The sequence below is a fragment of the Siphateles boraxobius genome, unplaced genomic scaffold (assembly GCF_051911475.1).
Source record: "Siphateles boraxobius isolate OS27281-9 unplaced genomic scaffold, OSU_SipBor_1 1, whole genome shotgun sequence".
Lineage (NCBI taxonomy): Eukaryota > Metazoa > Chordata > Actinopteri > Cypriniformes > Leuciscidae > Siphateles > Siphateles boraxobius.
This window is the reverse complement of record NW_027508699.1, coordinates 19084063-19101829: the sequence shown is the minus strand read 5'-3', so window position 1 is coordinate 19101829 and position 17767 is coordinate 19084063. Positions and strand designations below refer to the sequence as shown.

The 17767-nt window shown below is 37.0% G+C and overlaps 1 protein-coding gene across 1 annotated transcript in view; it reads left to right on the top strand.

The window, feature by feature from the left end:
* Nucleotides 1-605: 605 nt before the first annotated feature.
* The window catches only part of cdyl (chromodomain protein, Y-like), a 31874-nt gene continuing 14712 nt past the window's right edge, over nucleotides 606-17767 (top strand). The window contains exon 1 of the mRNA XM_077227501.1: nucleotides 606-968. Coding sequence (XP_077083616.1) covers nucleotides 942-968 — 27 coding nt within the window. The 5' untranslated portion in view covers nucleotides 606-941. The remainder of the gene's footprint in view (nucleotides 969-17767) is intronic.

The window sequence follows — 17767 nt, the reverse complement described above, 5'->3', positions numbered from 1 at the left end:
TGGTTAAATCCAACGAGTCTTCCTCATAAGTGCTATAAAACATCCTAAGAGTTACTCATGTGGCGCAAGTCGACTTGCCTTATGCGTATGTCATCTGCCGGAAGCTAGTTATTTTAGTCGCTAAAGTTTTAAAAATTTATATTTTTCTTACACAAACGCATCGCTTAACTTCAGAAAGCCTTTATTAACCACCCCCCTGAGCCGTGTGGAGGACTTTTATCATGAATGGATGCACTTTGATGGACTTCAAAACAGAAACAGCTATTTTATTAAACAGATAAGCTGAATAATGAGAAGAAAATATCCTAAATACTTTGATTCTGTAAAGTTAAAAAAACATTCAAGTAGGCTACACGAAACATGGGGAACATGGCATTCATGGAAATGTTTAATACTGAGTCATGGGCTAAACTCACCTGGCACGTAAAGCTATGGATTATTGTTTAAACTATTTTGCTAACTTACGTCAGTTATGTTCCATTAGACCTTCACTTCAAAAATCAACAACGATTAAGATTTGCAAAACACAGATGACCGTCGACAAACAGCTCTATCAAGTGTTGCAGGCAGTGCAAACTCATCTCGACTCTAATCTGCGTTCGATTGAGACTTCCTGTGTGGCAGAACTGAGAGCAGGCGAGCGCGTAATCAGCACTGCCTACAGACTAGTTTACGGTAACACTCTCGAAAATCGCTGCCTGGACCGACAAAAGTGCTCGTTTGGACTTAATCAGGAATGAAACGCTTTATTCTAACTATAATGTTGTTGGATAGACGTTGAGTGCGAGAAGTAAACAGCAAAGAGATCATCGGTGCGGGTCAAGCACATCTCACCCGACCAACTGAAAAAGGAGGAGAGGCCAAAAAAGACAACTGCAACTGGAGGAGAAAAAGTGTCTACAATCCTCACGGATTGCCACAACGTCGAAGATTATCGTGACATGATGGCCACGGAGGAACTGTACGAGGTGAATGTCGGCGATTTTACCGTTCGTTCCCGTTTAGACGCAGTTAATCGATTATATTTGTGTGTAGTTACACATAGACGACGCGTCCCAAGGCTCGTGTGGACTGCACTAGCAAACTGTCTTAACAACTGACTTACCCACTCCATTATTAGTTAAAGCTACACCGGTAAGGTTGCATGCTAGCAAACTGAACTAGTAGTGTGGAGCCAGTGTCGTCTTTGTTGTTACTTTGTGGAGTTTAGTGTGGAAAGATGCTGGTGGAGGCAGTGGATGAGGCGGCGGGGGAGGGAAGGAAGGGCACTTTGGAGAGTGATACTTCATCAAGCTAGCTGCTAACCATGAGGTCTGTGTGGTTTGATGGACACAACAGGGACAGCTGAGAGTGAACTCGTTCCTTCATGGTGTGTTCAGCTCTTCGGGAACTTAGTTTCGACTTCTCTCCAGCAGGACTTGCGAATTTAAATTTCGCTTGTAGCTTTCAACCTGCCTGTCTCCTAGCTATCCAACAGGGTTGTGTTATGATCGCCTTTGCTTGGTTTCCTTTTCCACTTAGATTATTCTCAAGTTTTGTTGTTGGTGATATTATTATAGTAAATAGATAGAATATGGTGTATCATTTCGCTTTTAGAAAGTGTAGTGTCACTTGCTGGCTTGTTTGATGGACTGACATTCTTACTGACTGGCATTATTCTCCTCAATTGATCTGTTATCAGGGTTTAAAAGTGGTGATTTTTTTTTAATTATCAATACATATTGCATGTTTATGCTGCATTCATTTACATCAATGCTTGAATTGTCAAATACAGTTGCACCGTGTTTCCCCCATCTTTTAAGAATTAGCCCAATGAATATAACTTTTATGATTAAAGTTGCATATGTGTTTAGAACTGATGTGCTTATTGAGATAAACTCGTCAATAATATGATCAAAAGCTTTACAAAGGTGTGAAGAAGATACAAAGGAGAGATGATGAGAACATATTCATTCAAACATGTTTGACCAGTTTATAAAGACCATTACGCATAATGTCCCCATTTTCAAACACCTAGATAATGCTCTCCATTCAGATGATGACAATACCAGAACTGTTAGTCATGATCCATATAGCCTACTTGTCTTTACGAACTTTAGGTGCTTTTTGTTGTGGCTTGGGTCAGCAGATCTGTAAAATTACATTGGTTAGTTTATTTTTTTACTTATTTGCACCCTAAATGTTGACTCCCACTGTATCATAAAACTAAAGGGATGGTTCTGGACTTTATACAAAATCTGTTCAGTCTACTCTTCCGTTCTATACCTTATTTTAACCTTATGAGTGATGAGGTAACAAGATCTTCATTTCTTATTTCCAAGATATCTTTGTAAAGTCAGGAAAATTGTTCATGCCTATTTATTAAAGGAATATTTGGGCTTCAATACAAATGTTTAAGGTTTTATAGAAAGCACAGGTGCTGGAAGTAAAATTTCCATTCATTTTCTACGTTTTTAGCAAATATTCTTTCTAGACAAACCTGCCATTATTCTTAGGTTGTTAGACTTAGCAATGGTATGCTTATGTGTAAGTGTAAAGTCTTTGTGATTTCAAGCTAATTTAACAAATTGTTTAATTGCTACATTTCCACTATAGAATATACATACATACTCTACACCTAGGCAAGGCTAGGCAAGGCACTTTTATTTATAAAGCACGTTTAAAACAGCCACTGCTGACCAAAGTGCTGTACAGTCAGTTCAAACAATATAAAATACATAAATACACCAACCAACACAAACACAACATAAACCCATCATAAAGCACATCATAAAATTACATTTGACCAAACGCCAAAGAGAAGAAATAGGTCTTTAGTAAAGATTTAAAACTATGTGGGAGATAGCCTTAGATGATCCGGCAAATCATTCCACAGATGTGGAGCAGCGACAGAAAAAGCATGATCCCCTTTCAATTTCAGTCTAGATCGTGGCATAGTAAGCATCAACTTGTTCGAGGACCTTAAAGGTCTAGAACATTTCCTGTGGAGAAGATCCAAACGTATTGAGGCCCCTGACCATTTAATCCCTTAAACACGTGTAATAATACCTTGAACTTGACACGGTATTCGACCAGCAACCAGTGAAGCGAAGCAAGAACAGGCGAAATATGTTCCGTCTTTCGAGTACCAGTAAGAAGCCTGGCGGCAGCGTTTTGTACCATTTGTAGGCGGAATAAGGAAGACTTAGCCACCCCAAGATACAGCGAGTTACACTAATCCAGCCTAGATGAAATAAAGTCATGGCTCACTCTCTCCAAATCTTTTACTGTTAAAAATACTTTTAATTTCGCAATAGATCTCAAATGATAAAAGCTACTCTTCACTACTGAGTTAATTTGTTTGTCAAATTTAAGGCCGTTATCAAAAATCACCCCCAAATTTTTAGTATGAGCACGAGAGTTCCCTCTTAAAGGACCCAGTTGTTTTTCAATCTGTATATTAGAAGCTGGTAAACCAAAAACTACAATTTCGGTTTTAGAATCATTCAGTGTTAAAAAAATTAGCTGCCAGCCAGTCTCTTACCTCATCAAGACATTTCAACAAAGAGTTTGTCATAATTGTCCCCATTTTTCAAAGGGAGATATAGTGCTGGGCGGTTTGACCAAAAATTTATATCACGTTTTTTTTTTCTTTTCCCAAAATTATGCCAGTTTTCTGGTTTATGACGGGGTTTTTTCATGCATAATCAGGTCTTCAAAGCATTTTCTACTGGTTGAGAGAGGAATCACTGCAGTAAATTGACTTAGGATGGTCTATTTTACTGTCATTAGTGAATATTGTACAATAGAATAGCGCCCAGTATAACCTAAAATTGTTATTTCTTAATGTTCTAATAACGTTCTTATAACCAGGAAATAACGTCAATACAACATTTATATAACGGGAGAATTGAACGTCCTAATGATGTTCTTATAACTAAGCAAGAACGTTAATACAACGTTTATATAACGGGAGAATTGAACGTTCTTATAACGTTTTGCATAAAGTTCTTATAACCAAGAAATAACGTAGGGCTGGGCGATATGGCCAAAAAATCATATCTCGGTATTTTTTGGTTAAATGGCGATATACGATATATATCTCGATACTTTCTACGTTTTTCTATTTGGATAAAGAAATTTGGATGTATTTATTTAAAAAAAAAAAGTTATTTCACATCCTGCTCAATGATATCCAAACAATGATACTGAAGGATATGGAAACAAATAGGGAATGTAATGTAGGCTATGCAATATATTATGTGCAAAAAGGTGGTTAAAATCACATTACATTCTAACTTTGTAACATTACAAACTAAAAACATAAATAATGCTTTTGTTTTTAAAAATGACTAAAGGCTAAACTAAAAATGAAAATAAAAACAAAAGCTCAAACTAATTATATTAGCCTGCATTTGATTACCCCATTATAATGGTCACTTTCATAAAAATATGCTTGTAGGTTTAAAATTCCACATATGGCACATTTATTGTCTCCAACAACAAATATTTTAGTAATATGCATTTTAGTCAGAATTATTGCGCTACTGTTCTATTGTGCTCGTCTGTTTCGCGTGCATGCGCGCGGCGGCGCTCATTCACGGAAGCTTGAATATTAGCGGAGATTCGTTTGCAGAAGCTCGTCCTCTCCTGACAGTGAAATGGACATATTTGTTAGAACATTTACCGATGGAGAATATACCTGTGAAATGTAAGTTAAGCACTGAGGAAAGCACCACGTCTCAAACGCATAAAACAGCGCCAGTATTTATCTTTCAGACACTAACAGTAGGCTATCTGTCCGAGCATCTGACAGGGCAAGCTGCTTTAAACTTGTTAACTATCTTACCAGTTATTTTGAAGCGCTTAATATAAGCTTGTATCATGTTTAGGACAAATTGTACTGTTCTTTCACTGCAGGAGCTCACACTGCGTACTCCACTATTTTTCAGATGTGCTCGTATCAAACTACTGTATCGATATAAACGATATTGCCTCATTCCATATCGTGGGGAAAAAAAATATCGATATATTGTACAAACTCGATATACCGCCCAGCCCTAAAATAACGTTAGTACAATGTCTAAAAAACTGGACGTTTTGAATGTTCCTAGAACATTCAGAAATAACGTTTTTATAACTTAATGGGAACGTTATGAAAACGTTCTTATAACCTAAAATTGTTAGCTGGGGAAGAGGAGAGATTCGCGATTGCACTTAACACGTTTTAAGTGCAGGATTCACTGAGCGAGCCCAGAGAAAATAGACCTATTCTAACAAGAGCAGCGTGTTTCTGAGAGCGCAGCACATTATATTCCGCCGCAAGCAGTGAGATTCGCGCTCGCGCATTATATTAATGTACCGGTACTTTCGCGCTACAATAATGCGCTCTCGACATTTGACAGGAAAATAACGCCATAGTTCTGCAGCATCCATCTTCCCTGTAACGTAACACCCGAGCACTGCTGTTTACCCTCGCCTCGCAGTCGCTGCTTAGAAGTGCAACATTGTAAAGGGTCCGTCTGAAACAGTGTCGCGCAGCGTAACGTTTGGTCCGAACGTTATGTAATTAAATACATCGGTATGGCGGTATATTAAAAATTAATATCATAACAAAAGTATACACCGGTTTTTGGTATGTACCGGTATACCGCACAGCACTAGGAGATACACCTGTGTATCATCTGCATAAAAGTGATATGGAATATTGTGCTTCCGAAAAATGTTCTATCAGAAAGATACAATTTAAACCAATTCAATGTGGTACCTTGAATTGTTACCTAAAGTAAAAAGGCCCCGATATACTTTAAGCGAAATCGAAGAAACAAACTAATGTGGTGTAATTCAGACAAAATCAGATTGTTTCGGGGGTTCAAACAGCTTTCCTTAGCAAACTTTCCGGAAAAGTTCACTCTGGCTGGTGAACACCTTCGTCCTATCATTGGTCCGTGGCGAACTGGCGATGACGTAATAGGTAGGTGTGTGCTGAGGCTCCACCTTCCTTGAGGTGGAAATCTTCTCCGGTTCATTTCTTCCGTAAAAACATGAACGCACTGGAGAACCTCTTTATAGTAGAAAATTAAGTTATAATTTTAATTGAAGGAGACACTGCCACTGTTTTTTCATGTTTAATATTGTAAAGCTGCTTGAATTTAAGCAATCTATTGTATAAAGTACAATTTAAATAAAAGTGGCGTGACTTGACTGGAGTATCGAATTGCAGAGCTTGTGTGAACATATCCACGTCACTATGATCGGATGCTTTCTCAACTTGTTTTTTTTTTCGTTGGCATTTTCATTGTATGTTTACTTTGTTATTGACAGGAAAGCACGCAGTACATTTTTACATATACATCTAAATACCGCTCCAAGCCCCACTTCCAGAACCATGGATGCTCAAAGTGGCCGTTCACTGTTCTGTTCTATTAATAGCATCTGAAACATTTTGATTACTACAGAAAATAGTCTCCCTCATGACTTAGAGAACTTTGCCCTTGTGCTGCATAAACCTAATTAGTAAAACTGTATGTGTTTCCCAAGGGCATCTTGGTGCTGAATGAATGTATATTTAATTATTAATTATCTATCTATCTATCTATCTATCTATCTATCTATCTATCTATCTATCTATCTATCTATCTATCTATCTATCTATCTATCTATCTATCTATCTATCTATCTATCTATCATCATCTATCTATCTATCTGCCTATCTATATAAACTACTTTAAACTTCAAGCTTTTAAAACTTTCTTTCTTTCTAACTAATCTTACTTTCTTACTAATCTTTCTTTTTTTCATTCTAACTGCAAACAAAATTAAAATTTTGACAATTGGAGAGGCCAATTAGACTCCATTCGGTGCCATTCTATGTGCTATTTCTATTTGCAAATATACTCATTTAAGCTTCCATTCTATCTAATATTTCTAAACTGAAAACCTTCAAACTTTTAAAACTACTAAACCAAAATTTAAACTATTTCAAACTAAAAACCTTCAAGCTTTTAAAACTTCAAAACTTGTAAAACTTTTTACAAATAAAAATATAAATAAATTATGTTAAGAATTTTAAACTAATATAGCTTTAAAACAAAAGCAAGTAGTAAATAAAGAGGAACAAAAAACATACTACAAGCAATAAACAGAGTGCTTTCGGTATTTAAGAGTATGTGAACATTCTCCATTCAAAAGCTGTGTTATTTTTTATTATAATTTTTCCTCTCTTTCTCAGCTTTACTGTTGTTTGATTAGCCTATTATTATTGACATCATAGACAGCAGGAGATATAATAAGCTGGATTTACCGGTACTAATGCACAGATCTATTTTAAAATATAAGAGTTTGTCCTGTCCGTTTAATCCCTTAGAACAAAGAACCAATTTACTTGTAATTCGCTTCAACCTTTCCAAACTTTGTGAAAGATTATTTTAGTGTGTGTGTGTGTGTGTGTGTGTGTGTGTGTGTGTGTGTGTGTGTGTGTGTGTGTGTGTGTGTGTGTGTGTGTGTGTGTGTGTGTGTGTGTGTGTGTGTGTAATTGGAAGCAAGCTGAATATGGGTGTTTTATCTGTAGTTAAAAACTAAGCTCCAAATCGATTTAAGAATCAAATTTAGGACAGAAATCACAAATGTGTCCACTGTGGTGATAAAGTGAACAAGAGGAACAGGAACAAGAGTTACAGTATATTTGTGACATTAACATAACTACAGACTGATGGGAAGAAAAGGGAGATGAGTCCAAATCTGCAAAGGGGTAATAATGGAGCAACAGTTTTTAAAAGTGATTTTTTACTATTATTTACAATTGTATATAAGATTTGCATGGGTTTAAATAAAATATATTTTTAAGAAGAGACAATAAAAACAACTTTGTGCATCAAAACTACTCCTTTCCTGGTAAAAAATTTATTTGATTTTCAAAAGTCAATGAATTTGCAACAGCTAAATGTAAAATTTTTGACAAACCAAACATTTTAGTCTCTGAGTAACATGTAGCCTAACTTATATAAGTCATGAAATAAACTTAATTAATTCCCCAAAAATAAGTATAAAGAACCAAGCAAAAAGCATTTACAACGTCTTCAGCATGTTTTATAATAATCCAAAAATCAAACCGTTCATCCCTCACGCAGGTAATCACGTCCGTCAAAAAATGATGCTGGCTGTCGGTTGGAATATTACAACTCAAACCACACTCATGGACATCAGTCACTTCACTGAATATCTGTCTAAGAAATAAATCATTATCTTACAATCCATCTGTTTTCAGATCCACTTCATTTGAATATCACAACATTGATGTCTGTCAAAAATAATATGCACAAAAATGTTAATATTTTGCGAGAAGCAGAGATCCCACAGACAATGTGTGCATGATACATAAAGCTAAAAGCATGCGAGTTAAATTTGTTCTTCAATCAGTGAAATTGAATCTGAATGATCAGCGAACTGAGTGAAATACTTCACACTGCACGATAAAGAGAAAAAAGCCAATCCAATTTAAAAACTCTGTCAGGTTAGTGAACATCGTTCATCATGTCGAACATCATTGGACATTTTTGCACAAACAATGCATTTTGAATCTGACATTCCTGTAAATATTCTTTATTTGACTGATATTTTTTTCATTTCGTCTGTTCATTTCATTAACTGTTAAATGAGTGATCTGGAGATGAGTCCCTGTTGTCATCCAATTTGACTCATATGCTGATGTATTGTAAACATGACAGGTGATTTTGATCAAATGTAGTTTTCAGTTGTTTAAAAGTTTCATCAAATGTTGTTTCATTTGTTTTTTATAAAAGATGATTTTTTTTTTACATGATTTGTTGATTTAATTACCCCTTAGCAGATTTTGATTCAGATCTTTGGAACTTAGACCATATGAAGTTGTAAAACACTAACAATTGTTCCAAAATCAAGTTTCCTTATTTCAAAATACTATTCAAAGACATTATTATGCACATGCCATTAAGCTTTTACGTGGCAAGTCGTTTATTGAAATTGCGTGGGGGGTGTATATAAGAACTTTAATTCAATTTAAAGCCAGAAGAATAGTTGGAATGTAAATCTATAATGCTTGAAAAGATGTCAGACTAGTATGATATAAGTGAAAGCCCTACAGCAGTTTCTGTCATTACGCTGAATTCCTCAGGCAGCTTGAATCTTTGTGGAATAGGACTTTTAGCTGTGGCAACACTCAGTGTCACAGTTTTACATCCAACATTATTACAAAAAGGGATGTGCGAGACTATATGACTAGTGCTGCTAGTCGACTTGGAAATAGTGGTTTACTTTTTTTAATGTTTTGCTTTTATATTTTTACAAAGGCTGCGTTTAAATTACCATCATGTTAATGTTACATTTTAAAATGAATATTTTAAAAAGTGTATATCTGGAGCAGAATACAAAATAATTTCATTTAGTTCAGATTTGGCATGCGTTTCACTGTCACTCACTGTTCAAAGAAATGTCCACTCAGAAGAAAACAGAAAAGTTTAGTGTTGGCTATAAAATACTCCCTCACCTCGCTCATCTTCCATGTCATGTCAAACTAGCAACAATTTAGCTTGCTTATAGGTTTGTTATACTACATGGTATGAGGGACAATACAGTTTCAAATTTTATATTGGATAAAAGAGACATTAAGAATGAAACTTGAACAGACACATGCACAATTGCTATCAACATCCTAACGAAGAGAATATGCTTAAATAATGTATGGTTATTAGTACACATCAAGCATTTCCTGCATTTTCCACGTCATGTGTACAGATACTTTTCATACACGAGAAGCGCGTTGAAACTCGGAAATGCAAGTGGTGAAAATTTTCTTAAAGCAATATAAATCTTCACTTAAATTGAATTTGAGTAATTGGCCAGTGTTTGGCCTGTGACACAAGCTTGATGTTTCTTATGCTGTAGTGTGAATGGCACTGGAAAGTGTTTCAGTATTGATTAAAATTTATAACAGAACTGCTCTGTTCTACTCTGTAAAAAAGGGGTGTCCAATGCTGCTCCTGGGGGGCAACTGTCCTGGAGAGTAGGGATGCTCTGATCAGGATTTTTGCAGCTGATACAGACTACCGATTTCTTGTCAAAGGGGCTGTTTACACCTGGCCACTTTATGCGTTTTCTCAGATCTTTCTCAGATCTATAAATCTGATCTTCAATTTCTGTGCTATATGCAGATTTAATGGAGTGCACGTCACCGAAAGCAACAGATATGAGCTGCATTTTATTGATCATAGTAGACGACCACTATTGTTTTTTTGATTGCCGATATATTAGAGAGCAGAATGGCCGATATAAAGCCGATTTATATATATATATATATATATATATATATAAATATACACTTCATATTTATTTTAATCAATATTTAATAAATTATATAATAATGATAATAATGTTACATTTATATAGCGCTTTTCTAGGTACTCAAAGCCCTTTAACATATGTTTAAAATAAACATGTTTATACTTTAGATGGCAACTTCTCTTCCTATTACAGTATTTTTAACAAATAAAGTAATTGTTTAAAAATATAAGAATATGTGTATAAAAAGGAAGTAAACACTGTAATAGGCCACTCAGTTATCTGGTAATTTCGTTCGCACTGGTAATCATATTTTTTCAAATAAAGACAAGGTAACGTTAATTTTACATAGCCTACAGCACACAGTGAAACGATATGAATATGACAGTGGGCAACTGGATATAGCATTTTTTCGATCGCATTCCTGTGAAGCTGATCTTCAGTTCGCATTCACTCACTTCGCACAGACCCACCGTCACTCGCAGGAACACGTTTATGCAGGCTACAAATGCACACTTCACAAGATATCACAGCTGGATTCGATTAAATCTGCAAGGTTGGTGAAATTAAATGTTTATTAGATATTCAGAGATTTGTTTAAATGATGTAGATGTGCATTTGCTGAATGTTGATGGTAAATGATAAAGTATTTTTGCCTGATTGTTTGCCTTTTCTGTTACAAATAATATAAAAGCAACTTTACTTTTTCGCATAGCCTACCATTTACTTTCTTTGTTTACCAGTTCTGTCTAACAAAGTATTAGATATGACTGACAGAGATCGTAAACTAATGAAGACGGAGAATGTGAGCGAGCCCGCAGCGCTGTGTGATCAGGCGCTGCCGTTCTCTTCTCCGGCGCTGGTGTTCTCAGCGCTGGCCGTCAAAATAAAAGTCTGGAGCGCCGTCTAAATAAAAGTCCCGCTTCCAACTCATCGGCTGGCCAATCAGAAAAACTTATCGGCCAATGGCGATATTTTAAAAACGCCAAATATTGGCTGATCGGTCGACCACTAATCATCAGCTAAATTTTCAAAATTTAAAGACCGCGATAAGAGAGAGCAGCAACAACCCTGGTAAGATCATTTTGTTTCTTTACTTTTAATGAAGATGATTGTGTGTTAAGCGTCTGCGACTTACTTTCACTGCTGATTCTCAGCTGCTCATCAGTGGTGATCCGTGTTGCAGTAGCATCGTCATATCTAACTATAACATGACATATAGCCTATAACACGCTATTCGACGTTTATTTATTTTTAGCATTTTTGGGTGGGGTAAAATTTACATATGTGGTTTTAACAACCAGATGCATTCACACCTGTCCAGTTTCATCTGGAATGCGGCCCAGACCTGTTCCTGAAGTGGTTTAACCGATCGGATTGAAATCAGTCTCGAGTGTGTTTTGGAAGGCATTTACACCTGCTCTTTTCGCGATCGGATAGCTATCAGATAACAGAAAACGCATGAAGTGGCCAGATGTAAACAGCCCCTTAGTGATCGGCAGGGACGTGCGGTCAGGGTAGGCAGGGTAGGCAGTGCCTCACCAAAGGAAATGTTGACATTACATTTATTAATTCCAAGAGCTTTATTAATTAACCACATTATTAATTGCATTTATTTTATTCTAAATATAAATTTTTGTAACAAAAAAAATTCAGGAATACACATATAATATACTCCTTTTTCCATTGTTTGCTCCTAAAAATCATTGTTTAATGCAGAAAATTCGAGGCCATAGCCATTGAGGCAGAGGTTAGCAGTGCCTCTTTGGTCCATAGAATGTAGTTTACGTAGATTTGCGCATGCGCAGTCAGTTCTCATGCTGTCTTGAATTATCAACATTGAGGCAGAGACCGAGCTTGCTTCATGTCACAGGATCCACTCGCTCTCACTCACTCTGCGCTTCCCGCTACTTAGCATCTAGCGGCGCCTAGCGTTGGAAGCATCCTATGAAGAAAAAAGAGCTGTGGTCGCTAACGGGAAACCGAAACCGTTGTAGACGAAGTCCATGCGTCTATCCCTCTGGACAAAGATGTCAATTATTTGTTGTAAAAGTCCTCTTTGTTGGGTGTATTTCTCAATTTCATGAGTCTCTCCTTTTCAATGGAAATAAGAGCCAAGGAGGAAATTCTGTTCTGCCGCATTCACGTCAGAGGCACCCGCGCCATTGGATGTGCAGCACAGCCAAAGAACCATACGCTCACTGTGCTAACGTTAGCTGTGCAGCTGCAAATGGGTTTTACATATAGGCTTCAGTAAATCAAGGAAAAGGAGTTTCGTCTACAAATAAAAGTAAGCACCCCTTTAAAACGTAAATTATTCATTTATTTATTATTTTTAAAACCCTTATATTGGCTTGTGTGTGTTGTCTGATGGTGGGCTATAGGCCTGCTGTGCGCTGACACCAAAATGTGCTCTCTTCCATACCCTGGTGCGCCGTCACCTCTGCCACATTTGTACTGTAGGTCTATCTGTGCGATTATGGTGCATTTCGTAAGGGTTAAAATGCTGTTTGTAGTTATGTTTTTTTTTTATCCTGGTACGCCGTCGCCAGACGCTCATTGCATGTCGGTGTGTGCGCCTAGCGCAGTTTGTAGGAGCAAATAAGCTGTTTTTGTACTTTAAAGCTGTACTGCTGGCACAATGTTTTCTGACTGTAGCCTATTCAAATCCTGGTGCGCCGTCACAGACCAATAGTGGTTGTGTGGCTGTCTGTGCGCGTTTGCGCATTTTGAAGGAGTGACTAGGCTGCTTGTCGGTTCGCTGACAACGTGCCGCCTGCCTCCCTCTCTTACTGTGTCCCGCACAAAACATTTGTTTGTTGTATAAGTCATAAGATAGATGTGTCCATTAATTTGATTATTAGATTTGATTGTGCATTAGCCTCACATATGACTGACTTTGTTGTATGATTGGTCATAAATCAAGTTTGAGCTTGTTCACAATAACAATCATGTGAACTGCATCTGGGCCAAATTTTGTGTTGTTGATATCTCAATAAAAAGTAATGGCATTAGGACTCATGGTAGCCTAATTCAAAAAAACTCTCAGCATTTTACTGAACATAAGGACTACCTGCATGTGTAAACGCCAAAAGGATAAAATAGCCTATTCAAAATGACATAGAATAAGAAACAATAAATAAGATCCTGGTAGATGAGTGATGGTCTTCCATCTGAGCAAATGATCCAATCCAAGCGTACTCCATATGTAAAACAGTGTCCGATTGGACTCCACACGTAATCCAGTTTACATTGGTTGAACTTTTAAATGACATTGGAAAACACTGTGACATGACCGTGATGTAATCGGATCTCAGAAGTCCTATAGCTTTAGCCAAGCAGCATGTTATTTCACTTGTGATGATTTTCTCAGGATCTACGCATCATGCTGTGTTGTATGTGTGGGCTTGTTTGAATTGAGACAACTTGCTCTAAGTAAAGAGGTGCACTTTTTTATTTCTTTTTTCTCTCTCTCTGTTTAATAATGTTTCACAAAATTAAAAAACAGAACCTATTTAACCCATCCAAGTTGGTGCACACACATTAGGAGCAGTGAGTAGTGAACTCGCACAAACTGCAAACCGTGTAAAAACACACACCTGGAGCAATGGGAAGCCATTTTTGCTGTAGCGCCCAGGGTGTTAGTGCCTTGCTCAAGGGCACCTCAGTCATTTCCTGACAGTATTTAGAATCGAACCCACAACCTTCAGGTTACCTGTCTGACTTTGTAAATTAATCTAGAAAAATGTTTGGAGCATTTTTAGTTTTTTAAAGTGACGACCAAGCGGCCAACGGCTGACAGTGAGTCAACCACATGTTTGATCCAAGTGTGCTACACAAGTCCTGAAAGGTGAAGCCAAAATATGTCGATCGCCCCCAGGTTGCTGGATGCAATATAGGCCTAGGTCATAAACCCCACCCTCTCCATGTAATCTAATGGGATGTGAGACAAACTTAAAGGTATAGCGGAGGATCTTTCCGAATTTTAGAGAAGACCCGCCCTCTCCAATTTTTTTTAAAAATGCACATGCGCTACACTCTATTTGCTCCCGAGAGGGAACGACTATTAAAAGTGTTGAGTGACCGAGGGACTCAAGACATGATATGCAATGGAGAAGTAGCTTGTTGCATTTGTGTAATAAATACTATGGTGAACACATTGTAATTATCGAAAATGAACACACAAGGTTTTAGAATATTTCAGCGTGATACCATTTACCATTTGGCCATAAGGCTACTTTAGACAAATTGAGATGTTTACCGTGTCTACGCGGTGCATGACTTGTGCCAGGGCTAGCATCGCTAATCATAGCTTACATTAACTTTTACTAACAGTGATTTTAAATGGATTTCTCAAAATAGCATGACAAACTTTAGTAGTAGTCTGCAAATCAAGCATCAACTTGGCACGCTACGCATAGGTCTGGCATACAGGAAAGAAAAGTTTATGTTTTATGTATGTGATATTGTGTTATTTATTCTCTCTCCAACAATTCTGGATTGATTCAGAGAATTTCAGAATCAAATCTGAGCTTAGTTTTTAAACGCACATCCGTGATGACGCTGCGCGTGCTTTAGAAACAACCGTATTCTGCTTGCTTCTAATTTCTCTCTCGCTCTCTCTCTCTCTCTCTCTCTCTCTCTCTCACACACACACACACACACACACACACACACACGACACCGCTCGAACCTTCCGAAAAATAAGCTTTCATAAAGTTCGGGGTTTAAGCGAATTACAAGGACAGTCGCGGGCTTCATTGCACAGGTTTTGCCGCTTTGATGTTACTCTTGCAGTGCGCGGTCTTGGCCGCCGGAATTTTCCTTACAAATGCTCCACAAAGGCATTATGTCTTTTGGAATGCAGTTGGCTTATATATTAAATTATGAAAATCACTGAGAAAGCTGCTTTCATTTTAAAATACTTACGCGCGCTTTGTGAAGAATGCTCGTGCATGCGGCTGTGAGCGACTCATTGGGTGAATGTACTTGCATCTCAAAATGCTTTTGACGCGAAATTAATGTAAACACGGTCAGTTATATCTTAAACCAATAGGACAAACTACATTTACAATTTCAAAAGAGATATGTGCATTAGTGTGAATGCAATTTATCGTATAGGGGGAAAATCACTCCAGCTCTTGAATGGAAAACGTTCAGACAGCCTACTTTTAAATACTGAAAGCACTCTTTGTTTATTGCTTGTAATGTTTTTTTTTGTTCCTCTTTATTTACTAGCTTTTATATGTTGAAGCTATATTAGTTTATAGTCCATTTAATATATATATATATATATATATATATATATATATATATATATATATATATATTTAATGTATGTATATTTACACATGTAATTAAATACATATTTTAAGTATTATTAAGATTAATTAATAAGAAAAAAATTAGATCGGATCATGAGCTGCCTAAAGATTCCCATCCCTACTGTACAATGATTTATTGCTTGTCTTTGTCGACTAATACAGAAGGTAAAGAACTTAAAGTAATCGCATATTAAATCGCAATCGCAATATTGGTTAAAAAAATCGCAATTAGATTAATTTTCATAATCGTTCAGCCCTACTTCGTATACATTTTTTCTCTTTCGACCCTCAGCCACTTTCAAAGGAATGGCTGTAACCGTAACTCATCACACATAATACACTAGGGGTGGTGAAAAAAATCGATTATTGATTAATCGCGAATATGTTATGGACGAGTATGAATCGATTATTAAATCTTCAAATATCGATTTTTTATTTATTTTAAAAAAAAATGCATTATTTTATTTTGTAAAAAAATTTATACCGGAAGTTGAACGTCACGAACGCGCCCAGTTCCAGGCCAGAGCAAGTTAGAGCAGGTGTGTAAAAGCCTGTTTGAGCCTATTTACAATCGTATTTGATTGCAGAGCGCCGTAGCGCAAGCACTACCTCTCGCTCGTTCCTCTCTCTCTCGCGCGCGCGCTCTCTTACCCTCATATGAGGCGCCGTTTAGGGCTTATATCAAACTTGATTCACGCACACATATATGAAACACTTGCATACACATATATTTAGTAGTCAAACATACATGTATACTGCTGAATGCTCAAACAAATACATATGAAATGCACAACGACACACCTAAAGTCGCTCACGCACATACACGCAAACTCTACACACACGAGATGCGCGCACATACAAACTCTCCACGCACATAGCCTACTCATATGAGACACGCGTGGCACACACAAACTCTCCACGCACATATGAGACATGCGCGCACACACTCATATGAGACGCGCGCGCGCACATAAACTCTCCACGCACATACTGACGCTAGCACACACACACACAAACTCGCGCACAAACTGAATGAGACGGAGACACAAACTCGCGCACAAACTCAATGAGACGGAACACACACAAACTCTCCCTGCACATACTCATATGAGACGCGAGCACACACACACACACACACAAACTAGCGCACATACTCATCTTAGACGCATGCTCACACAGTACATGATATGATTCTCAGTGTGAACAGAAATCACACATTGGTAAGTGCATTTTTTGTTAACAGAGACAGAGTACAGTGCTTTTATTGTTTTTGATTGTTTTGTTCATTTAAATAGTCTTTAGAAATAAAAGTTTATTGATCTTTGAAAAGGTGTACCTTCATTATTATGCCATAATCATTATTTTAGAAGAAAATGGTCTCAGAACGACTTTATTATCAATATTATCGTTTATCGCAATAATTTCTTGGACAATTTATCGCCCAGCAAGATTTGTTATCATGACAGGCCTATAGGTGTTACTGAAGTTACAGTAAGTTGTTCAAAAATGTTCATTTGGTCTTCTTAATGATTAAAACTGACAATTTTCTTCTAGAAAGGTGTTCAGGTGGAGAGAAAACCTTTTCTTTACCTTGATATGTTTCGACTGCAACCTGCAGTCTTCCTCCACCTGAACAACACCTTGTCTTTCTAGAAGAAAATTGTCCAATTTCTACAGTATGTTGGTTCTGATCTACTTCCTAAAGGAAATAAGCCTTTCATTTATTAGTTATTGTTTAGTTCAACTTGATGAGTCACAACCCCAATGTGATGTATTCGTTTCTGTGTTCTACAGAACATAAGCTACATACAAATAATTCTTAAGTTATAACTACACGACACAGAAAGTGCTTTGAGTTGTTGTTACTCAATAAAAGAGTTAAGTAATTCAGCAGCTGACTTTTTTTAATACTGCAATCACTTTGTAGTGTATTTTCGTTTACTGATGTGAAATGGAAAATCAATAATCGCTAATCGAGAATCGTTGATAATCGAAAATTGACTGTAATCGAATCGGGACTTCAATAATCGTAATCGAATCGAATCGGGAAATCAGACAGATTAACCACCCCTATAATACACCTGAAAGTGCGCATGCGCAGAAAGCGAAAAGCACGTACGACGGCCTTACGTAAACATATCACCAGAATG